This window comes from Scyliorhinus canicula, chromosome 16 (assembly GCF_902713615.1).
Source record: "Scyliorhinus canicula chromosome 16, sScyCan1.1, whole genome shotgun sequence".
Classification (NCBI taxonomy): Eukaryota; Metazoa; Chordata; class Chondrichthyes; order Carcharhiniformes; family Scyliorhinidae; genus Scyliorhinus; species Scyliorhinus canicula.
Genome location: NC_052161.1, coordinates 92,712,964 through 92,737,772, shown reverse-complemented (window position 1 = coordinate 92,737,772; position 24,809 = coordinate 92,712,964). Strand labels below are relative to the sequence as shown.

The 24,809-nt window shown below is 49.8% G+C and overlaps 1 protein-coding gene across 2 annotated transcripts in view; it reads left to right on the top strand.

Annotated features, from left to right (window-relative positions):
* The window catches only part of LOC119979364 (ephrin type-B receptor 2), a 715,489-nt gene extending 690,887 nt beyond the window's left edge, over window positions 1-24,602 (top strand). For both annotated transcript variants that reach the window (XM_038821482.1, XM_038821481.1), the window contains 3 exons: window positions 7,960-8,153; window positions 16,390-16,545; window positions 24,047-24,602. In XM_038821482.1, coding sequence (XP_038677410.1) covers window positions 7,960-8,153; window positions 16,390-16,545; window positions 24,047-24,155 — 459 coding nt within the window. In that variant the 3' untranslated portion in view covers window positions 24,156-24,602. The remainder of the gene's footprint in view (window positions 1-7,959; window positions 8,154-16,389; window positions 16,546-24,046) is intronic.
* The last annotated feature ends 207 nt before the right edge of the window (window positions 24,603-24,809 follow it).

Sequence of the window (24,809 nt, the reverse complement as noted above, 5' to 3'; positions counted from 1 at the left end):
GCAGCTAAAGATGATTGGGCCTAAGATACTACCCTGAGGAACTCCTGCAGTGATGTCCCAGAGCCAAGGAATAAAAAAGGGACAGACACATTGCTAGATATTTATTATAGACCCCCAAATACTCAGCAGAAAATTGAGGAGACAGTATGCGCACAGTTCGCAGAGATGTGTAAAAATAATAATAGGATAGAGAAGGCACCGCTGTAGGGGATTAATGCAAAGTTGGAGGAAAGGTTGCGCGAAAGCATGGAGGAGGGGTTGTGATGTGAGGTGCAATAGAGGGTAAATGTCTCAACTTTGTGCGCGAGGTTGGAGCTGATACAGCTGAAGGTGGTGTATAGGGCACACCTGACAAAGGCGAGGATGAACCAACTCTTTGAGGGGGTAGAGTTTGTTTGTGAACATTGCGGGGGGGGCCCCGCAAACCACATTCATATATTTTGGTCCTGTCCAAAGCTGGAGGGGTACTGGAGGGAGGTGTTCAGGGTAATTTCAAAGGTGGTACGTGTGGGGCTGGAACCGGGTCCTCTGGAGGCCATTTTCGGGGTATCGGATCGGCCAGGGTTGGAAATGGGTGCGGAGGCAGAAGGCAGATTTAGCCTTCGCATTGCTGATCGTCCGAAGGCGGATCCTGTTGGGCTGGAGGTCAGTTTGACCACCCTGTGCCCTGATGTGGTGGGGAGGTCTATTGGAGTTTTTAACACTCGAGAAGGTGAAGTTTGAGGGGAAGGATGGAAGGGTTCTACAATTCATGGGCTTCGTTTATTATGCACTTTCAAAAATTAGATGACATCAAACATTAGAGGCTGGACTCTCCCGAATTGGCGCGATGGCCCGACGCCAGCGTAAAAAACACGCAAACCACTCCCGTGTCAGCAGGATCTGACCATGATAAACTGGAAAGAGTTACTTGTGAGGAAATCTACAGAAGTGCAGTGGGGGGCATTCAAAAAGGAAATGGAGAGGGTACAGGCCCAACATGTTCCTCCGAGGGTAATCGAAAAGAGTAACAAACCCAGAGATCCATGGATGGCCAGATACATTCAGGATACGATGAGGAAACAAGAGGCTTTTAGCAAGTACAAGGGGAGCAAATCAACGAAGGCATTAGTGGAGTACAGAAAGTACAGGAGGGAGCTTAAGTAAGAAATTTGGAGAGCAAAGAGGGGATATGAGAAAGTTATAGCTGGTTAAAGTAGGGAAACTCCCAAGATATTCTATAAGTATATCAATGGAAAGATGATAACCGGGAAAAGAGTCGGTACATTAGTGACCAAGGAAGAAATCTGTGGGCGGAGCCAGAGGACATTGGTAGGGTGCTGAATGAATACTTCACATCTGTCTTCACCCAAGAGAATGAGGAGGTAGGTATGGAACTCAGGGAGAGAGACTGTGAGGTTCTTGAGCAAATTGTCACAGGGAGTGGCAAGGTTTTGGCAGCTTAATAGTGGACAAATCTCCAGGTCTGAATGAATTGCGTCCCATGATGAGGCAAGGGAGGAGATTGCAGGGACTCTAACCAAATTTTAAATTCCTCTCTTGCCATGACGGAGCTGTCAGAGGACTGGAGAACAGCTAATGTTGTCCCACTATTTAAGAAAGGTTGCAGAGTTAAACCAAGGAACTACAGACCAGTGAGCTTCACGTCAATGGTGGGGAAGCTAATGGAGAGAATCTTTCTCCACTTGAAGAGGCAAGGTTTGAGGAGGAATAGACGGCATGGCTTTGGCAGAGAGAGATCATGCCCAACAAATGGGGGTCAATGGGGATACTGCAGTTGATGTAATTTACATGGATTTCAGCAAAGCCTTTGACAAGGTCCCACACGGGAGACTTATAAAGAAGGAAAATGCACATGGGATACAGGATAACTAGATAAGGTACATTCAAAATTGGCTGAGCTGTAGGAGAGAGTGGGATGACAGACGGCTGTTTTAGTGACTGGAAACCAGTGTCCAGTGCTGGGTCCCCTATTGTTTGTCATTTATATAAACAACAGAGATGACTATGTGGGGGTAGGATCAGTAAGTTTAAGGATGACACAAAGATAGGCTGGGTGGTTAACAGTGAGGTTGAGTTTCTTGGGTTACAGGAAGATATAGACGGGATGGTCAAATGGGCAGAAAAGTGACTGATGGAATTTAACCCTGAAAAGTGTGAGGTGATACACTTTGGAAGGAGTAATTTGACAAGGAAGTATTCAATGAATGGCCTGACACTGGGAAGTTCCGAGGAACAAGTGGCCCTTGGCGTATTTGTCCATAGATCTCTGAGGCGGAAGGGCAGGTTAATAGGGTGATGAAAAAGGCATATGGGACACTTGTCTTTATCAATCGAGGAATAGATTACAAAAGCCTTGGTCGATTGGCCTTCCAGTTTAATTCCTTATAGACTTTGCAGCAGTTTAATACAATCGAGTGACTTGCTGAGCCACTTCAGAGGGCATTTAAGACTCAACCCCATTGCTGTGGGTCTAGAATTATATGTAGGCCAGACCACTTAAGGATGGCAGATTTCCTTCCCTAAAAGGCATTAGTGAACCAGATGGACCCAAGTCCAAACATGTGCCCATTAGGTGGATTGGCCAATGCTAAATTGTCCCTTGGTGTCCAAAGTTAGGTGGGGTTATGGGTTTGTAGGGAATTGGGCCTATGTATGTTTGCTGACAATCCCTCATGGTCCCTGGCTCTGTGTCTGCATCTCCAGCATCGATGGGACCACTGTCTGCAGAAGCCCGAAACCCGTCCGCCCTCTCGCGGGTTCCTACCTCCACCTGATGTACCGCTGCATATGCGTGGTACACACCAGATAATGCCCAGGAGCCTCTTAACTAACATGCCCAACCGAGGTGAGTGTCTCTGGGACGGTGGAGAATGTTGGAGACAGCTATGTTGAGAAGTCGCTCCGGGGTGTCGCGGGCTGGCGCTTTGGGGCTTGCGCCGCTCCTCCTCGCTGGACATGTCATAGATTATCATAGAATTTACATTGCAGAAGGAGACCATTTGGCCCATCAAGTCTGCACCGGCTCCTGGAAAGAGCGCCCTACCCAAAGTCAACACCTCCACCCTATCCCCATAACCTCCACCCAACACTAAGGGCAATTTGGGACACTAAGGGCAATTTATCATGGCCAATCCACCTAACCTGCACATCTTTGGACTGTGGGAGGAAACTGGAGCACCCGGAGGAAACCCACGCACACACGGGGAGGATGTGCAGACTCCGCACAGACAGTGACCCAAGCCGGAATCGAACTTGGGACCCTGGAGCTGTGAAGCAATAGTGCTATCCACAATGCTACCGTGCTGCCCACTTGTGTCCTGTGGTTATGGCCAGGACAGGGGAACCCAGAGGGGCCCATCTTGTCAGCAGGTGATCCTGCAAGACACAAGATATAGTTGGGGTGGTGGTGTAGGGGTGTTGGGATGGAGTGGATATGGCGGGGTGTGGGGGTTGGAGTGGTGTGGGGGGCAGTGGGATTGGGATGGTATATGGGGATTGGGATGTTGTGGGGGAGGTGGTGTACTGGGGTGGGGTGCTGTGGGTGTGCAGGGATGGTGTGTGGTGGTGGTGTTCTGGGCTTCGGGTGGTGAGGAGGAGGTGGTGTGCTGGGGTTAGAGTGGTCTGTGGGTGGTGGGGTTCTGTGTGGGTGGACTGGAGGTTATGCCACATGTGCCATAGGGACACCACAACTCAGCGGGGCCTCACTTGTTTCCCCAATGCTGACCTCCACCTCGGCGACTGTCCTCTCCCAGGCCCACTGACCAGGTCCAGTGCCCGCCACTCCACGACAGTGAGAGGCTGTAGGTCCAGCGAGCTCCCTCCAGTCTTCTCTTTCTTTCTGTGGTTATGGGCCACCTTCCCCTGGTGGGGGGCAGGGGGGAAGAGAACATGCACAGTGTTAGGCAGTCGGACACAGGTGGCACAGTGGTGGGCTTAGTGAACAGGGCACCCAGCCTTGGTGACCGGTATGGGTGCTGACATGTGGCGCAGGGTGGGGTGTGAACAAACTGCCAACGGGTTTTGGTCACCCTCCTGGGGGCGGGGGGGGGGGGGGGGGGGGGGGGGGGGGGGGAGGAATGGGTGGTGGCAGTGGGGGGGGCAGTTACGGGTATGTGGGACAGGGGTTGATGCCAGGGGCACCATGCTGCCCTGAGGAGGTCGTGCAGCTTCTTGTGGCACAGCTGGCCGGTCCTGGCGGTGAGGCCCACAGCGCTCATGGCCTCTGCCACCTGCGCCCAGGCCTGGTGTACGGCGGTGGGTAGCAGCCTCCTTCTCACCCTGGAGGATAGGGTGGACCACCCCTCCTCTGCAGTGTCCAGAAAGGTCTCGAACTCTGCATTTGTGAACCGTATTGCCACTTGTCGGGCTGCCACCAAGTAGGCCTGAATGAGTGTGTGTGGTGGACTGGAGTGTTTATATTCAGCTGCAGCTTGTCAGCCATTCCCAACCCTGGCAAATTGGACATCGCTTTCCATTGGAATTCCTCTAGTTTCACACGCTAGCCCATTAACGGATCCTGAATTTCTCAAGACCAGCGCCGATTCCGTGGTTGTGGAACACCATCGATTCAGTCCCAGCGTCAGCACTTAGTCTCTGTAACGGAGAATCCCGCCCAATATTCTTGCTCTGGAAGGAGGGCAGTGAAGGTTTACCAGACTGATTCCTGGGATAGCGGGACTGATGTATGAGCAGAGATTTAGTCGGTTAGGATTGTATTCGCTGGAGATCAGAAGAATGAGGAGGGATCTCATAGAAACCAAGAAAATTCTAACAGGACCAGACAGTGCAGATGCAGGAAGGATGTTCCCGATGGTGGGGGAGTCCAGAACCAGGGGTCACAGTCTGAGGATACGGGGTAAACCATTTAGGACAGGGATGAAGAGCAATGTCTTCACACAAAGAGAGGTGAGCCTGTGGAATTCATTACCACAGGACGTACTTGAGGGTAAAACCAGGCGTTTGGATGGAGAATCGGTTTTGACGCCAAGATTGTGGCAGGCGCTGGATCTATGCAAAGTCACAATTCTCCGGGGCTTCGACAGCGGCGTCAATATGTTCCGCTCCGCACGTACAATAAACGCCGTTTGCATATCATTAGTAGGCCTAACCTGGTATCTCCAGGACCTCTGCGATTCTCCACCTCCACCAGAGGGATTCGCGGTGTCGAGGTTCAAAAACCATGAAACTGGTGCCTGGTTTGCTGAGGGGGAGAGAGGGGTTACGGAAAGTGGCCAACGTCGCCATAGTGTGCTGACAGTTATGCCTCTGGCCGGGGGGGGGGGCCCTTCTGCCAAGGACGGGGGGCTTGCACCAGGGCCGAGGGAGTAGCGGGGTTGGCCAGAAGGTGGGTTGAGAGGTCGGGGTGGGTGGAAACGAATTGCCACGGTCTGCAAGGCTGCCATGCAGCTGCACACACTGCTGACTGCCCACTTTGAACTTAGTGCCACGGGTCGTATGGGTATCCCCCCAGGCCACCCCCCTCGGTGCTCTCTCTGACCCCAGCCGTCCTATCAATGCGATGTGCATGCTCCAGCGCAACCAGTGCCATCTTGTTGGCCGATATGGTGTGTGTGGGGAATGAAATGTGTATATGCGGCTGCAGCTTGTCAATCACGGACCCGGTGAATTAGACATCATTTTTCATTTAGAATCGGTCGTGTTCCACATAGCGCCGGTGCTCGCCCCTCAACGGTCGCTGAATCAGTCCAGGTGCAGCAAAAGTTTTGCTGCCGTGGAAATCCACGAGTCCTGCCCCGGCATCCACACTTAGGGCGGGATTCTCCGACCCCACGCAGGGTCGGAGAATTGGCGGGAAGCGGCGTGATTTCCGCTCCCGCAGGTCTCCTAATTCTCCCGCCGGTAAAAAACCGGCGTTGTGCAAATCCCGCCGGCAGCCTGTGAAAACAGCTGGCGCCGGCGGGATTTCTTTTTTTAACAATTAACCTTAATCTCCGGCCGGATGGGCCGAAGTCCCGCCGCGGGAGGCCTTCCTCCCGCCGCCGAGGTGTACACCACCTCGGAACCGGCGGACTCAGCGGCGCGAGCGGGCCCCCGGGGTCCTGGGGGGGGCGGGGGGCGATCGGACCCGGGGGGGTGCCCCACGGAGGCTGGCCCGCGATCGGGGCCCCCGCTCACCTCCGCGGGGCCGTGCCGTGGGGCACTCTTTCTCCTTCGCGCCGCCACGGCCTCCGCCATGGCGGACGCGGAGGAGACCCCGCATCGCGCATGCGCCGGCAGTGAGGTCAGCGGCCAGCTGCCGCTGACGTCACTGCCGGCGCATGCGCCGACCGCCGAAGCCTTTTGGCCAGCCCCGCTTCCGACTGCGCCGGGTGTTTTGCGCCAGCTATACCGGTCCAAACTGCTCCGCGCGGGGCTGGCCCCCAAGGTGGGGAGAATTCCCCACCTTTGGAGGAGGCGCGACCCCTGAGTGGTTGGCGCCACTCCCCTACGCCGGCACCCTCCGTCACGCCGGGTAGGGGAGAATCCCGCCCTTAGTCTGAGAAATGGAGAATCTAGACATGTGCTTTTTTAAGGAGCAGTTAAATGCAGCACTTTGGGCAAAGGGGATCAAAGGATATGAAGGGAAGGCGGGATTAGGCAATTAAGTTGGATGATCAGCCATGACCATGATGAATGGGAGAGCAGGCTTGAAGGGCCGAATGGTCTCCTCCTGCTCCTGTTTTCTATGTTTCTGTGAAATTGTATTGTGAGCAGTGAATACTGACACTAAATTGAAAGAAGTGCAGGTACATCATTGCTTCATTTGGAAGAAGCGTTTGGGACCTTGTGCAGTGAGGAAAAAGGCGAAAACAGGGCTTGTGTCACATCTCCTGCCATGGTTCACTCAGGGCTAACTCTGTCATTGTTATCAAACCTGACGTTGTCAACCTCCACCTTGCAGAGGCTGAGCACCAACTTCTTTGTCCCTCCTCCGGACCATGACCTCACCACCAAACATCAAAGCATTATTTCCAGAATTATCACTGATCTCATCTCCTCTGGTGAACCTCCCTCCACAGCCTCTAACCTCATAGGCCCCAACCCCGCACTGCCCACTTCTAATTCCTTCCCAAAACCCACAAACAGGACCACCCTGGTGGATCCATCATAGCAGCCTGTTCCTTCCCCATGGAAGTAATTTCTTTCTACCTTAACTCTATTTGTTTTCCTGTTGTCCAGTCTCTTCCCACCTACATCCATGATTCTTATGAATGTCTAATCCTCGCGACACAACCCAGCAGTTCTGTTTGAAGGAGATTCACTTCTTCCTACTTATTCCATGCGCAGAGCCCAAAAGACTCCCATCCACATCCCCCCCCCCCCCCCCCCCCCCCCCAGCTCCGCTTGGCTGAATTTCTCCTTTGCTTGAACTTTCCTTCCTCCTCACTTCCTAGGCCCCTCCACTCAGTCCGCAAGCATGATCCTGGCCTTCCAGTGGCTCGCCATTTTAATTCAGAACCTTGCACTCAGACCCACATTTCCAATCACAGTCTACGGAATGTTCCAGTCAAGCTGGAAAAGCGGTGCCACATTTTCCGATTTGGCACTTCACAGCGTCCTGGACTCAGCATTGAGTTGAACAACTTCAGACCATGGGCTTTGTCCTCCAAGGCAAAGCTGTCCATTATTCTGACATTAACATCTAGTCTTGACCAATGCTTTGTTTCTTTACTCCAAGCATTAGCTTTCCATTTGCCTTTTGTTTCATGGCATGTTTGTTATTTAACCTCCCCCACCCTTTCACCTAACGCAGACCTTTCATTGTCCTACCTTTTCAATAGTGTAAAACACATCACATTTCGACCTCACTTCAGTCATATTTGACTCAAACCATTAGCTTTGTTTCTCCCTCCCTAATATTTTGATAACAGACTAAATGATTGAGCAGCGATGATGTGAGGAGACAGTATTCCTTCCTTCATAACAGCAAAATGTGAATGTGGCTTATTTTGACAGGTGATCAATGCTATTGAACAAGATTACAGACTCCCTCCGCCCATGGACTGTCCAACTGCACTTCATCAATTAATGCTTGACTGCTGGCAGAAAGATCGCAATAACAGACCCAAATTTGGGCAGATTGTGAATACCTTGGATAAAATGATCAGAAATCCAAATAGTCTGAAGGCTGTGACTCCACTGACTTCGGGGTAAGAACCATTTATCTGTCATGTATTTCCTCAACTGTTGACAGCTCATTGTCTATCCTTGTCCAACACGTTCTCATCACAGGTGATGTATTATTCCACACAGAAATTGTACATCTGGATCTGATTGTTGTAACTTTCAGCAAATACCAATCTTAACTGAAGAGTGGTCAGTTAAACGCTGAAAAAGTGTGGAAAGTGGGAGTAATGCGTGAGCAGATGGCAAAAGGCAAAGAAAACCACCATGGGATATGAACTCAGTTGAACATTCATTATTTGAAGTAAATAGTTTATATATGATGAAGTAAAGAAAATGAAAGTACAAAATGATTAAAAACAATAGTGTGTTCAAAATTTCTCTCTTGAAAATTCTGTTGGTGGCCCATGGCCATTTGAGAACTCGTATTTTGAATATGTTCCAAGCACCAACACTTTCAGTTGTAGACATCCCAAAGTGTTAGAGAGCAGTCTCTACTGTGAAAAAATATTTCCAATTCTCACTCCCATTGACCCCTCACTCCCAACGGCCCCTCACTCCCATTCACTCTTAGCTCCCATTGACCCCTCACTCCCATTGACTGCTCTCTACCAACGGCCCCTCACTTCCAACGGCCCCTCACTCCCATTCACTCTTAGCTCCCATTGACCCCTCACTCCCATTGACTCCTCTCTCCCATTGACCCCTCACTCCCATTGACCCCTCACTCCCATTGACTCCTTGTTCCCATTGACCCTCACTCCCATTGACCCTTAGCTCCCATTGGCCATTCACTCCCATTGACCCTCAGCCCCCATTGACCCTCAGCCCCCATTGACCCCTCACTCCCATTGACCCCTCACTCCTATTGACTCCTCACTCCCATTGACCCCTCACTCCCATTGACCCTTAGCTCCCATTGACTCCTCACTCCCATTGACCCCTCACTCCCATTGATCCTTAGCTCCCATTGGCTATTCACTCCCATTGACCCCTCACTCCCATTGACCCCTCACTCCCATTGACCCCTCACTCCCATTGACCCCTCACTCCCATTAACCCATAACTCCCATTGACCCCTCACTCCATTGACCTATAACTCCTATGACCCCTCACTCCCATTAATCCCTCACTCCCTTGACCCTTCACTCCATTGACCTTAACTCCCATTGACCCCTCACTCCCATTGACCCTAAATCCCAATGGCCCTCACTCTCATTGACCCTTAACTCCCATTGACCCCCTAAAATCCCAATGACCCCCTCACATCCCATTGACCCCCTAACTCCATTGGCCCCTAACTCCCATTGACCCCTCACTGCCATTCACCTCTCTGTCCCCTCACCCCCATTGACCCCACTCCGATTGACCAATCTGTCCCCTCACCCCCATTAACCCCTCTGTTCCCTCACTCCCATTGACCCTAACTCCCATTGACCCCCAGTCCCATTGACCCCTCACTCCCATTGACCCCTCACTCCCATTGACCCCTCACTCACATTAACCCATAACTCTGTTGACCCCTCACTCCCATTGACCCCTCACACCCATTGACCCTCACTCCCATTGACACCTCACTCCCATTTCCCCTCAGTCCCAATGACCTCACTCCCATTGACCCTTAACTCCAATTGACCCCTACATTCCAATGACCCCTCCCATTCACCCCTCTGTCCCCTCACTCCCATTGACCCCCAACTCCCATTGAACCTTCACTCACATTGATCCCTCTGTCCACTCACTCCCATTGAACACCCTCATCCCCATTGACCCCCACTCCCATTGACCTCTCACTCCCTTTGACCCTAACTCCCATTCACACCCACTCTAGTCACCCTCTGTCCCCTCACTCCCATTGACCCCTCACTCCCATTGACTAATCTGTCACTTCACTCCCATTTCAAGAGGAGGAGTGAGAGGAGCAAAGTGTCAATGCAAGTGAGGGGAGTGAAGTGTCAATGGTGTGAGGGGTCAATGGAGTGAGGGGTCAATGGAGTGATCGGACCTGAGGTGTCATTGGAGTGCAGTGTCAATGGGAGTGAGGTGTTAATTGATTGAGGGGTCAATGGAGTGGGAGGCAATGGAGTGAGGGGTCAATGGAGTGATAGGACTGAGGTGTAAATGGAGTGAGGTGTCAATGGAGTGAGGTGTCAATGGGAGTGAGGTGTCAATGGTGGTTTAGCTCACTGGGCTAAATCACTGGCTTTTAAAGCAGAACCAAGCAGGCCAGCAGCACCGTTCAATTACCCGTACCAGCCCTCCCCAGACAGGCGCTAGAATGTGGCGACTAGGGGCTTTTCACAGTAACTTCATTGAAGCCTACTCGTGACATAAGCGCTTTTCATTTTTCATTAACCCCTCTGCCCCCTCACTCCCATTGACCCCCAAATCCCATTGACCCTTCACTCACTTTGACCCATCTGTCCCCTCACTCCCATTCACCCTTCTGTCCCCTCACTCCATTGACCCCTCACTCCCATTGACCCCTCACTCCATTGACCTCCCACTCCCATTGACCCCTCACTCCGATTGACCCCCCTCACTCCCATTAACCCCTCACTCCCAGAGCCATTAACCCCCTCACTCCCAGTGACCCCTCACTCTCATTGACCCCCACTTCCATTTTCCCCTCAACCCCAATGGCCCTCACTCCCATTGACCCTTAACTCCAATTGACCCCTACATTCCAGTGACCCCCTCAACTTCCGTTCACCCCTCTGTCCCCTCACTCCCATTGACCCCTCACTACCATTGACCATCTGTTACCTAACTCCCATAAACCCTCTGTCCCCTCACTCCCATTGACCACCAACTCCCATTGACCCTTCACTCCCATTGACCCCTCTGTCCCCTCACATCCATTGACCTCTCACTCCCTTTGACCCTTCACTCCCTTTGACCCCTAACTCCCATTCACCCCTCACTCCCATTGACCCCTCACTCCCATTGATCCCTCACTCCCATTGACCCATAACTCCCATTGATGCTTAACTCCCATTGACCCTCGACTTCCATTGACCCTGAACTCCCATTGACCCCCAATCCCATTGACCCCTCAATCCCAATGGCCCTCACTCCATTGACCCTGAACTCCCATTGACCCCAAATCCCATTGACCTATCACTCCTATTGACTCCTCTGACCCTCACTCCCATTGTCCACTAACTCGTATTCACCCCTAACTCATATTCACCCCTCACTGCCATTCACCCCTCTGTTCCCTCACTCCCATGTGGCCCTTAACTCCCATTGACCCCTCACTCCCATTGGTCATTCTGTCCCCTCACTCTCATTGACCTCTCACTCCCATTGACCAATCTGTCCCCTCACTCCTATTGACCCCTCTGTCCCCTCACTCCCCTTGACCATCAATTCTCATTGACCCCACACTCACATTGACCCATCTGTCCCCTCACTCCCATTGACCCGTCCCCTCACTCCCATTGACCCCTAACTCCCATTGACCCCCTCACTCCCTTTGACCCCTCACTCCCATTGACCCCTCACTCCCATTGACCCTTAACTCACATTGACCCCTCACTCCCATTGACCACTCAATCCCAATAGCCCTCAATCCCATTGGCCCTTAACTCCCATTGACCCCTCACTCCCATTGACCCCTCTGTCCCCTCACTCCTATTGTCCCCTAACTCCCACTGACCCCTAACTCGTATTCACCCCTCGCTCCCATTCACCCCTCTGTCCCCTCACTCCCATTGATCCTTAGCTCCCATTGGCTATTCACTCCCATTGACCCCTCACTCCCATTGACCCCTCACTCCCATTGACCCCTCACTCCCATTAACCCTTAACTCCCATTGACCCCTCACTCCCATTGACCTATAACTCCTATTGACCCCTCACTCCCATTAATCCCTCACTCCCATTGACCCTTAACTCCCATTGACCCTTAACTCCCATTGACCCCTCACTCCCATTGACCCCTAAATCCCAATGGCCCTCACTCTCATTGACCCTTAACTCCCATTGACCCCCTAAATCCCAATGACCCCTCACTCCCATTGACCCCTAAATCCATTGGCCCCTAACTCCCATTGACCCCTCACTGCCATTCACCTCTCTGTCCCCTCACTCCCATTGACCCCTCACTCCGATTGACCAATCTGTCCCCTCACTCCCATTAACCCCTCTGTTCCCTCACTCCCATTGACCCTAACTCCCATTGACCCCCCAATCCCATTGACCCCTCACTCCCATTGACCCCTCACTCCCATTGACCCCTCACTCACATTAACCCATAACTCCTGTTGACCCCTCACTCCCATTGACCCCTCACACCCATTGACCCCTCACTCCCATTGACACCTCACTCCCATTTCCCCTCAGTCCCAATGACCTCACTCCCATTGACCCTTAACTCCAATTGACCCCTACATTCCAATGACCCCTCCCATTCACCCCTCTGTCCCCTCACTCCCATTGACCCCCAACTCCCATTGAACCTTCACTCACATTGATCCTTCTGTCCCCTCACTCCCATTGACCCCTCATCCCCATTGACCCCCACTCCCATTGACCTCTCACTCCCTTTGACCCCTATCTCCCATTCACACCCCTCTGTCCCCTCACTCCCATTGACCCCTCACTCCCATTGACTAATCTGTCACTTCACTCCCATTTCAAGAGGAGGAGTGAGAGGAGCAAAGTGTCAATGCAAGTGAGGGGAGTGAAGTGTCAATGGTGTGAGGGGTCAATGGAGTGAGGGGTCAATGGAGTGATCGGACTGAGGTGTCATTGGAGTGCAGTGTTAATGGGAGTGAGGTGTTAATTGATTGAGGGGTCAATGGAGTGGGAGGTCAATGGAGTGAGGGATCAATGGAGTGATAGGACTGAGGTGTAAATGGAGTGAGGTGTCAATGGAGTGAGGTGTCAATGGGAGTGAGGTGTCAATGGTGGTTTAGCTCACTGGGCTAAATCACTGGCTTTTAAAGCAGACCAAGCAGGCCAGCAGCACCGCTCAATTACCGTACCAGCCTCCCCGGACAGGCGCTAGAATGTGGCGACTAGGGGCTTTTCACAGTAACTTCATTGAAGCCTACTCGTGACAATAAGCGATTTTCATTTTTCATTAACCCCTCTGCCCCCTCACTCCCGTTGACCCCCAAATCCCATTGACCCTTCACTCACTTTGACCCATCTGTCCCCTCACTCCCATTCACCCCTCTGTCCCCTCACTCCCATTGACCCCTCACTCCCATTGACCCCTCACTCCCATTGACCCCTCACTCCTATTAACCCATAACTCCTATTGACCCCTCACTCCCATTGACCCCTCACTCCCATTGACCCCTCACTCTCATTGACCCCCACTTCCATTTTCCCCTCAACCCCAATGGCCCTCACTCCCATTGACCCTTAACTCCAATTGACCCCTACATTCCAGTGACCCCCTCACTTCCGTTCACCCCTCTGTCCCCTCACTCCCATTGACCCCTCACTACCATTGACCAATCTGTTACCTAACTCCCATAAACCCCTCTGTCCCCTCACTCCCATTGACCCCCAACTCCCATTGACCCTTCACTCACATTGACCCCTCTGTCCCCTCACACCCATTGACCTCTCACTCCCTTTGACCCTTCACTCCCTTTGACCCCTAACTCCCATTCACCCCTCACTCCCATTGACCCCTCACTCCCATTGATCCCTCACTCCCATTGACCCATAACTCCCATTGATGCTTAACTCCCATTGACCCCTCACTTCCATTGACCCTGAACTCCCATTGACCCCTCAATCCCAATGGCCCTCACTCCCATTGACCCTTAACTCACATTGACCCCAAAATCCCATTGACCTATCACTCCTATTGACCCCTCTGTCCCCTCAATCCCATTGTCCACTAACTCGTATTCACCCCTAACTCATATTCACCCCTCACTGCCATTCACCCCTCTGTTCCCTCCCTCCCATTGGCCCCTAACTCCCATTGACCCCTCACTCCCATTGGTCATTCTGTCCCCTCACTCTCATTGACCTCTCACTCCCATTGACCAATCTGTCCCCTCACTCCTATTGACCCCTCTGTCCCCTCACTCCCCTTGACCATCAATTCTCATTGACCCCACACTCACATTGACCCATCTGTCCCCTCACTCCCATTGACCCCTAACCCATGACCCCCTCACTCCCATTGACCCCTCACTCCCATTGACCCCTCACTCCCATTGACCCCTCACTCCCATTGATCCCAACTCCCATTGACCCCTCGCTCCCATTGACCCTCACTCCCATTGACCCTTAACTCACATTGACCCCTCACTCCCATTGACCACTCAATCCCAATAGCCCTCAATCCCATTGGCCCTTAACTCCCATTGACCCCTCACTCCCATTGACCCCTCTGTCCCCTCACTCCTATTGTCCCCTAACTCCCACTGACCCCTAACTTGTATTCACCCCTTACTCCCATTCACCCCTCTGTCCCCTCACCCCCATTGGCCCCTAACTCCCATTGGCCCCTAGCTCCCATTGACCCCTCAGTCCCATTGGTCATTCTGTCGTCTCACTCCCATTGACCCCTCACTCACATTGGCCCATCTGTCCCCTCACTCCCATTAACCCCTAACTCCCTTTGACCCCTAACTTCCATTGACCCCTCACTCACATTGACCCCTCTGTCCCCTCACTCCCATTGACCCCTGACTCCCATTGACCCTCACACCCAATGGCCCCGAACTCCCATTGACCCCTCTGTACCTTCACTCCCATTGACCCCTCACACCATTGACACATCACCCACCATAACTCCCATTGGCACCGTACACCCATTGACCCCTCACTCCATTGACACCTCACTCCCCGAACTCCCATTGGCACCTCCTTCCATTGGCATCTCACTCCTTCACTTCATTGACACCTAATTTCATTGACATGTCATTCCCTTCGCTCCCATTGACCCCTCACTCCATTGACACCTCCCTCCCCTCACTTCATTCACACCTCATTCCATTGACACGTCACTCCCCTCACTCCCACTGACCCCTCACTCCATTGACCCCTCATTCCATTGACACCTTACTCCATTTATACGTCACTCCCCTAACTTCCATTGGCACCACACACCCATTGGCCCCTCACTCCATTGACACCTCACTCCCCGAACTCCCTTTGACACCTCACTCCCCTCACCAGTGACACCTCATTCCATTGATATGTCACTCCCCTCGCTCCCATTGACACCTCACTCCCATTGACGCCTCGCTCCCATTGACACCTCACTCCATTGACACCTCAGTCCTATCACTCCATTGACCCCTCACTCCGTTGACCTCCCACTCCATTGACCCCTCACTCAATTAACACCTCACTCCCATTGACACTGCACTCCAATGACACCTCAGTCTGATCACTCCATTGACCCCTCACTCCATTGACCCCTCACACCATTGACCCCTCACTCCATTGACCCCTCACACCATTGACAGTTTGCTCCCCTCACTCCTCCTCTTGAAATGGGAGTGGGTTGCCTTATCTCTGCAGATATTATTCCAATTAAAATATGCCAGTAACAATGTTTGTGGCATTTTTCCTTTTAAGAGGATAATCAAGAATTAAAGTGTTTTAACTTTACTCCACAGTACTTGTCACACTATTTGTCAGATGACTCAGTTTCCGCACCTGAACAGACTGGAATTTGTAATAAACTCCACCCTGACAGTGACCCACCTCCACTGTTTCAGAGCGTGACTCTTAATGTTCTTGTGGCTTGGACCTGTGTATCAAATTGCAGGAATAGCTCTTGTCATAATATCCACTCATGTATATAATGAGATGCAGACAGGCAGTGATTGACACATAGATTGACCAGTAAACATACAACACAGTACAGCCAATCACCAGACAGGACACTACCGCTATAAAGCCAGGGGGCACTAGGTTTCCCGTTCTCTCGGGACCCAGCTACTGAGACATTCAGAGTCCACGAGCTAGCAAGTGCAAACACCATGTAGCTAATAAGTCTGGTCAGGCTACTACGAGGTCACCAGTCAGATCAGTATAGTGTTGACCCACAGCTGAATATGTACAGCACTTCTATATTTGAATAAAACAGTGTTGGATCTTCTCAAGTGTTAGACGTCTGTTTCTAACTTCCCTGCATCGAGTGCAGTCCACATCGAATCAACCTGCCTAACACATCAGCTCTGAGCTTTGTGAATTTCTGCCCATATTGCTGACTCTATATGTTGTTGTTTTGGTCGTTCTGTGCCCATCAGTCCATTTATTATATTCTGTCCACAGGGTAACCCTGCCATTGCTCGATCGCACCATCCCTGATTTTTCCAGCTTCGTTACAGTTGCTGAGTGGTTGGAGGCCATTAAGATGGGTCAATATAAAGATAACTTTTCGAACGAAGGTTTCACATCATTTGACCTTGTGTCTCAGATGACAACAGAGTAAGTTTATATTTTAGTCTTTTCATTGTTTATCATTAAATTTGTAAAAACATCACAATCGATGTTGATGCCCCTGCATTGTGAGTGTGCTGTGATTCAGGCATTGTTCTCTTCTGCAATTTGAGTTGACATCTAGCTCAGACTGCTGACAGGCAGGTATCCGCTGCTTGTCAGCATAAAATGAGATCAGTTAACTCAATACAGATCCAAAAGGAATATGTTACATTCCATAGCTAACATCCCACACATCAAAAAGTACAACATTTAGTTAAAATACACAATTCGGACAATGTGACGTCCAAGGTTAAAACATCATTTTGTTGAAATCAGGGCTTGAAGCACAGCTGAAGTACTTGAGCAGGTAATTTAAACTGACGCAGGGCCAGGACTGAGGGAGTGCTGCACTGTCAGAGGGTCAGTACTGTGGGAGTGCTGCACTGTCAGAGGGTCAGTACTGAGGGAGTGCTGCACTGTCAGAGGGTCAGTACTGAGGGAGTGCTGCACTGTCAGAGGGTCAGTACTGAGGGAGTGCCGCACTGTCAGAGGGTCAGCACTGAGGGAGTGCCGCACTGTCAGAGGGTCAGCACTGAGGGAGTGCTGCACTGTCAGAGGGTCAGGACTGAGGGAGTGCTGCACTGTCAGAGGGTCAGTACTGAGGGAGTGCTGCACTGTCAGAGGGTCAGTACTGAGGGAGTGCTGCACTGTCAGAGGGTCAGTACTGAGGGAGTGCTGCACTGTCAGAGGGTCAGTACTGAGGGAGTGCCTGCACTGTCAGAGGGTCAGTACTGAGGGAGTGCTGCACTGTCAGAGGGTCAGTACTGAGGGAGTGCTGCACTGTCAGAGGGTCAGTACTGAGGGAGTGCTGCACTGTCAGAGGGTCAGTACTGAGGGAGTGCTGCACTGTCAGAGGGTCAGTACTGAGGGAGTGCTGCACTGTCAGAGGGTCAGTACTGAGGGAGTGCTGCACTGTCAGAGGGTCAGTACTGAGGGAGTGCTGCACTGTCAGAGGGTCAGTACTGAGGGAGTACTGCACTGTCAGAGGGTCAGTACTGAGGGAGTGCTGCACTGTCAGAGGGTCAGTACTGAGGGAGTGCTGCACTGTCAGAGGGTCAGTACTGAGGGAGTGCTGCACTGTCAGAGGGTCAGTACTGAGGGAGTGCTGCACTGTCAGAGGGTCAGTACTGAGGGAGTGCTGCACTGTCAGGAGGGTCAGTACTGAGGGAGTGCTGCACTGTCAGAGGGTCAGTACTGAGGGAGTGCTGCACTGTCAGAGGGTCAGTACTGAGGGAGTGCCGCACTGTCAGAGGGTCAGTACTGAGTGAGTGCTGCACTGTCAGAGGGTCAGTATTGAGGGAGTGCCGCACTGTCAGAGGGTCAGTACTGAGGGAGTGCTGCACTGTCAGAGGGTCAGTACTGAGGGAGTGCTGCACTGTCAGAGGGTCAGTACTGAGGGAGTGCTGCACTGTCAGAGGGTCAGGACTGAGGGAGTGCTTCGCTGTCAGAGGGCCAGTACTGGGGGTGTGCTTCACTGTCAGAATGTCAATGCAGGAGGACTGCTGCACTGTCAGAGATATTAGAGACGGATTGGAGTGGGATTGGAGAGGGATCACAGAGGAATTCCAGAGAGATTCCAGAGGGATTGGAGAAGGCTAGTTTTCGACCACAGTTTAGATGATGCAAATCACATTCAGCAGAACGATCAAAAAGAACAAGGGGGGAAAGATATTTCATTGTCAAATTACATAAGAGCTTAGATATAGAGGAGGTGCCAGATGTTTGGAGTGCACCCTCATTGAAGGAAGCACATCAGGTAGTTACAGACCAGTCAGTGTAATATCAGTGGTAGGTGGGATATTAGAAATAATGATCAGGGAAAAAATCAACAATAGTTATGTATTCACCAGCACAGATTTGCAAAGGCAGATTGTTCTTGATTAGTTCCATTCTTTGATGAAGTGCAAGTAAGGGACTTTTTCAATGTGGATTTTAAGAAAACAAAACAGCGGACAAAAGGTGAATGGAAGAGCAAGGGCACAAGGGTACATCTCAGAAGGAAGCTATTTGGCTGATCGTGTCTGCTGCCCCGATTCTCCCAAGGAGCATTTTACCTGGTGCCATTCTCTTTCCTTCCCGCTGTAATCCTGCACAATTTCAGGCTCAGCTAGGATCAAACATTGGCTTACGACCGCTGAACAAGTTGTGGTAACTGCTTGTTTTTCAGGCTGGAGAATGGTGCACAGTGATATTCTCCATGGCTCCGTCCTTTGGCAGACAAGTGATAGGTAGAATTTAGTTCAGAAGTGATGCACCACCACAGCAATATAGACTTCAAAGCACAGTTCTAAAGAGTATGCAGTAACCTGTCAATTCATGTGCACTGATCTTTGAAGACATATTGAGAGAACAATTAGGAAAAACAAATGGGATCTTGAGTTTCATAAATGAAGGTACAGGGATACAGGTTCATAGCTCATTGAAGGTGGAGTCGCAGGTGGACAGGGTGGTGAAGAAGGCATTCAGCATGCGCGGTTTTATTGGTCAGAATATTGAATACAGAAGTTGGGACATCTTGTTGAAGTTGTACAAGACATTGGTAAGACCACACATGGAATACTGTGTTCAGTTCTGGTCACCCTATTAAAGGAAGGATATTGTTAAATTAGAAAGAGTGCAGAAGATATTTACGAGGATGCTACCAGGACTTAATGGTCTAAGCTATAAGGAGAGGCTGGATAGGCTGGGACTTTTTTCCCTGGAGCGTAGGAGGCTTAGGGGTGATCTTATAGAGGTCTATAAAATAATGAGGAGCACAGATAATGTAGATAGTCAATATATTTTCCCATAGGTAGAGGAGTCTTGAACTAGGGGGCATAGGTTTAAGGTGGGAGGGGAGAGATACAAAGGAGACCAGAGGGGAAATTTCTTCACACAGAGGGTGATGAGCATCTGGAACAAGCTGCCAGAGGCAGTAGTACAGACAGTACAATTTTTTCTGATAAAAAACAGTTAGACAGTTACATGGACAGGATGGGCATAGAGGGATATGGGCCAAATGTGGGCAAGTGGGACTAGCTTAGTGATAGAAACTGGGTGGCATGGACAAGCTGGGCCGAAGGGCCTGTTTCCATGCTGTAAACATCTATGACTCTATGAGTACCAAAACAGAGAAGGTATATTGATTTTTATAAAGCTCCAGTTTAGACCATAATTAAGGCATTTCTTTAATTCAGGTCACCACACATTAGGTGTGTGGAGAGGGTGCAGAGGAAATTTACCAGAATGGTTCCAGGGATGGGGGAATGTTAGCTACAAGGTTGTTCTCCTTGGAGCAAAGAAGATTGAAGAGACAATTGCCATAAGTGTATAAGATTATAACAGGCTTAGATAAGGGGGACACAGAAAAGCAGTTACAGTTAGCTGATGATATAAAGATTGGGGACAAGGGAGACACAGATTTAAGGTTTTGGGCAAGAGCTGCAGGGGAATGTGAGGATGAACCTATTTACACGTTGAGTGATAACGACCTGGAGCTCGTTGCCCACAATGTTGGTGGATGCAGAGACAAGCGGTGCGGTGCTCAGTCAGCCCATCCATCCACCCTGCAGTCCCCACTCTTATCCAAACAAGCCGAGAGAGCCTCAAACCTGTCGGACAATTGCAGAGGCTGACACTCCTGCATTCCTGTCGCCTGGGTCCCCTTACCTGCCTCAACTGTAGTCACAGCCTCCTGTCCCTGACCACTTTCCAAACCAAGAAGTTTCCATCCAAAGCGGTGTGACCGCCTCCTAAAACAAAGCATCCAGGAAGCTCTCACCCACCCTGATGAGTCGCGGTGTCTGCAGCTCGGCCTCCAGCTCAATGACTCAGAGCGAAATCTCCTCAAACCGCAGACTTGGGCACTTACTGGATATTCAACAACAATTCACCTCCTCCCCTGTAGTATACCTTTCCAGTAACAAAATCCCATTGATTTTAACACTATGGGCCAAATCCAGTGATAATTTCCACACAACCTGCATCTTTCTTTTCAGAAATTTCCTTCTGGTGTAGAATAGTCCACCTCGGGCTTAAAGCAGCAATCTTCAGGGCAAAGCTTGTTTTTGGAGAGCTCAGCTCTAGCTGGACATGGCTGTGATCTTGGTCGCCAGTCAGCTCTTCTTCTCCAGTACAGGACTAGCCTTCCAACTGGTAAACTGTTTATCTCTTTTGAGGTTGTCTTATCTAAACAACTTATTTTAGACATCCCTCTTTTAGCATTTCTTACCTGAGAGTCCCTTTTTCAGCATGCAAGTGCGACATCCATTTTTGTTTCTCCCTTTGAACTCCTATCCTCTTTATCCTTTACTTCTGAAGTTCTCTACCCTATTGTTGTCTACTTCACTCAGGCAAACAACTGTTCACCCACGAGGCTAAACCCCATATCAAAAGCCCTCTGTGCAGCTGCTTCCTTAACAATTTTTCTTTATCAAATTCTTTAAACTTCATTTTATCCCAGTTTCTTGACAGTCATCCACTTTGGGCCCAAAAAGGAATTAACAAATCGTGAAAAGGTGAAAAGTTCAAATCACTGGAGGTCCAAAGAGTATATTGGAGTCCAGGAACATAAATCATCTGCAGCAGATAGAGAAAATAATTAAACAGGCCAATGAAATGCTGACCTTTATCTCGAAGTCTCTCTGCTTTATTTTATCTGTTGCTGGTCTGGATTACATTTGACTCCAGACCTACAGCAATGTGGTTGACTCTTAAATGCCCTCTGAAATGGCCGAGCAAACTACTCAGTTCAAGGTCAATTAGGGATCGGCAGTAAATGCTGGCTCAGCCAGTGACGCCTACATCCCCTGAACGAATTAAAAAGAAAATCCTCATTCATGTTTTTGGTCCCCTTGACAATTGCATCATAGTCTGGTTGGTTCCCCCATGTTCTGCATTGAGATCATCCAAAATTCAACTGCCTAACTCACTCCTTGATCTTCATTGGCTCCCAGTTATGGAATGCGTCAATTTCTTATCCTTGTTTTCAAATCCTCTTGTCGCCTCACCCCTCCCTACCTTTGAAGCCGCCTCCTGCCCCACAACCTTCAGGATATCCTCACTTCCCTAATTCAGGCCTCTTGTGTATCCCCGATTTTAATCATTCCGCCACCGGAATTCCACTCCAGCCTTTGTTCATGATTATTCCATGGATATGGGCATCACTGACAAGGGTGGCATTTATTGATATCCCTAATTGCCCTTGGCATGATTTGGTGGGCCAATTTAGATGACAGTTAAGAGTCAACCATATTGCTATGGGTCTGAAGTTGCATGTAGGCCAGACCAGGTAAGGATGAAGATTTCCTTTCCTGAGGGACATAAATGAACCAGATTTTTGCGACATTAGGATTAAAATTCCACCAACTCCCGTGGGATTTGAACCATTGTGCCCAAATGCATGGGTGTTTGGATCCAATGATATTACTATGCCACCGTCTCGCCAGTAAGGCTGGTGCGTGGCTTGGAGGGGAAATTGCAGGTGGTGGTACATCCATGTACCTGCTACCCTCCTCCTAGATGGTAGAGCTCATGGATTTGGAAGATGCTGCCAAAGTTGCTGCAGTACATCTTGTATATAGTACACACTGTTACCGTAATGTGTCAGTTCTTGGGGTGCAAATCAAGTGAGCTGCTTTGCCCTGGACGGTGTTGAGCTTCTTAAGTGTTGCTGGAGCTCCACTCAACCAGCAAATGAAGAGTATTCCATCACACTGCTGACTCATGCCTTGTAGATGGCGGACAGGTTTTGGAGAGATAGGAGGTGAATTACTCGCTGCTGAATTCCCAGCCTCTGGCCTGCTCTTGTTGCTATAGTATTTAAATGGCTAGTACAGTTCCGTTTCTGGAGAACAATAACCCCTGGGATGTTAATAGTGAGAGATTCAGCGATGGTAATGATATTGGAGATGGCTTGAATCAGGTGCATCTTTTTGGTGTAACTGTCAATTTCCACTGACCAGCCCAAACCTGGATGTTGTGCAGGTCTTAATGCATATTGACAATTCAGAATTCGTGGAGTTGCAAATAGTACTGAAAAGTCTGGAGCAGGCTTGGGGGATAGAATATAGAACATAGAACATACAGTGCAGAAGGAGGCCATTCAGCCCATCGAGTCTGCACTGACCCACTTAAGCCCTCACTTCCACCCTATCCCCGTAACCCAATAACCCCTCCTAACCTTTTTTGACACGAAGGGCAATTTAGCATGGCCAGTCCACCTAACCTGCACGTCTTTGGACTGTGGGAGGAAACTGAAGCACCCTTGTGCTACCGTGCTGCCATCTTTTACATCTTGTATATAGTACAAGATGGGCAGCATGGTAGCACAAGTGGATAGCACTGTGGCTTCACAGCGCCACCTGATGAAATGAAATGAAAATCGCTTATTATCACGAGTAGGCTTCAATGAAGTTACTGTGAAAAGCCCCTAGTCGCCACATTCCGGCGCCTGTCCGGGGAGGCTGGTACGGGAATCGAACCGTGCTGCTGGCCTGCTTGGTCTGCTTTAAAAGCCAGCGATTTAGCCTGGTGAGCTAAACCAGCATGGCTTGCACCAATTTTACATTATTATGGTTGACTGAACAGTATTAAGTTAAAGTTTCAAAATTACTTTGTTAACAAAACCATCATGATGCAAAGAAGAATTATTTATACCAGCAGATATACCTCAAGGAAAACAACAATTCGAGGGCAGCACGGTGACACAGTTGTTAGTATTGCTGCTTCACGGGCGGCACGGTGGCACAGTGGTTGGCATTGCTGTCTACGGCGCTGAGGACCCGGGTTCGAATCCCGGCCCTGGGTCACTGTCTGTGAGGAGTTTGCACATTCTCCCCATGTCTGTGTGGGTTTCACCCCCACAACCCAAAGATGTGCAGGTTAGGTGGATTGGCCATGCTAAATTGCCCCTTAATTGGAAAAAATGAATTGGATATTCTAAATTTATAAAAAATAAAAAGTAAAGTATTGCTGCTTCACAGCGCCGAGGACCCGGGTTCAATTCTGGCCCCGGGTCACTGTCCGTGTGGAGTTTGTACATTCTCCCTTGTCTGTGTGGGTCTCACTCCCACAACCCACGGCTGGTTTAGCTCACTGAGCTAAATCGCTGGCTTTTAAAGCAGGCCAAGCAGGCCAGCAGTACGATTCGATTCCCGTACCAGCCTCCCCGGACAGGCGCCGGAATGTGGCGACTAGGGGCTTTTCACAGTAACTTCATTGAAGCCTACTCGTGACAATAAGCGATTTTCATTTCATTTTCATTTCATTCATGTGCAGCATAGGTGGATCAGCCACACTAAATTGCTCCTTAATTGGAAACAAATAATTGGGTACTCTAAATGAAATTATAAAAATAAATAATAAGGAAAACAACAATTCAATGAATGGAAAACAGCACCTGAAAATGTTATATATATACCACCTTATTTTCCGCCTTATATATATACCGCCTTATTTTCTCCTCTAGGGATATCCTCCGAGTTGGTGTTACCTTGGCAGGACATCAGAAGAAAATTTTGAACAGTATTCAGATGATGCAAGCACAGATGAATCAAATTCAGTCAGTGGAAGTCTGATAGTGATTGTGGTCTGCTTCAAGACCACATGTATTAATACTGCAGCTCTGAATAAACTTAATTCAGGAAGCGACGAGAGATTGGCACACCTCAACCTGGACCTTCACCAAGCAAAGTCCTTCTGAGAACTTCAACGAAGATTGGAAAGGCTCGAAGTGAAATGAGAATGATGTTAGACGAGAATGAGTTTTGATGCCAGAAAGCCCTTTAAACGGGTTCAATGAAAAGCAACCAAGAGTATCCCACGAACCACACAATCCATCCAGAATTATTTAAGTGGACAGACTCCTTGCATAATTTCAGTACCCACTGACCTTTAATTATCTTTCCAGCAACAAAGACAGATCATAGAAGTATGTGTAATCAATGTGCAATTTATATGGAAGTACGCATACATTACTTCCATACATCTACAAGAATAAAAACTTCAGGAATTTGGCAAAGTAAGCATTATGAGGCTGGGTCTTTCCATATAAGAGACGTGTCTAAGAAAGAAAAACTCTTTCGTATTGAACTTGTAACAATAAGTAAAAGATTGACGATTTTAGTGGTATGTGGGATGTATAAAATGATCCTGTTTCTCTGGAGGTGATCTGTTAGGAACCGTAAAGTTGGTGGTTCATCTTACTGTCAGTGACGTTACTATCCCAACCC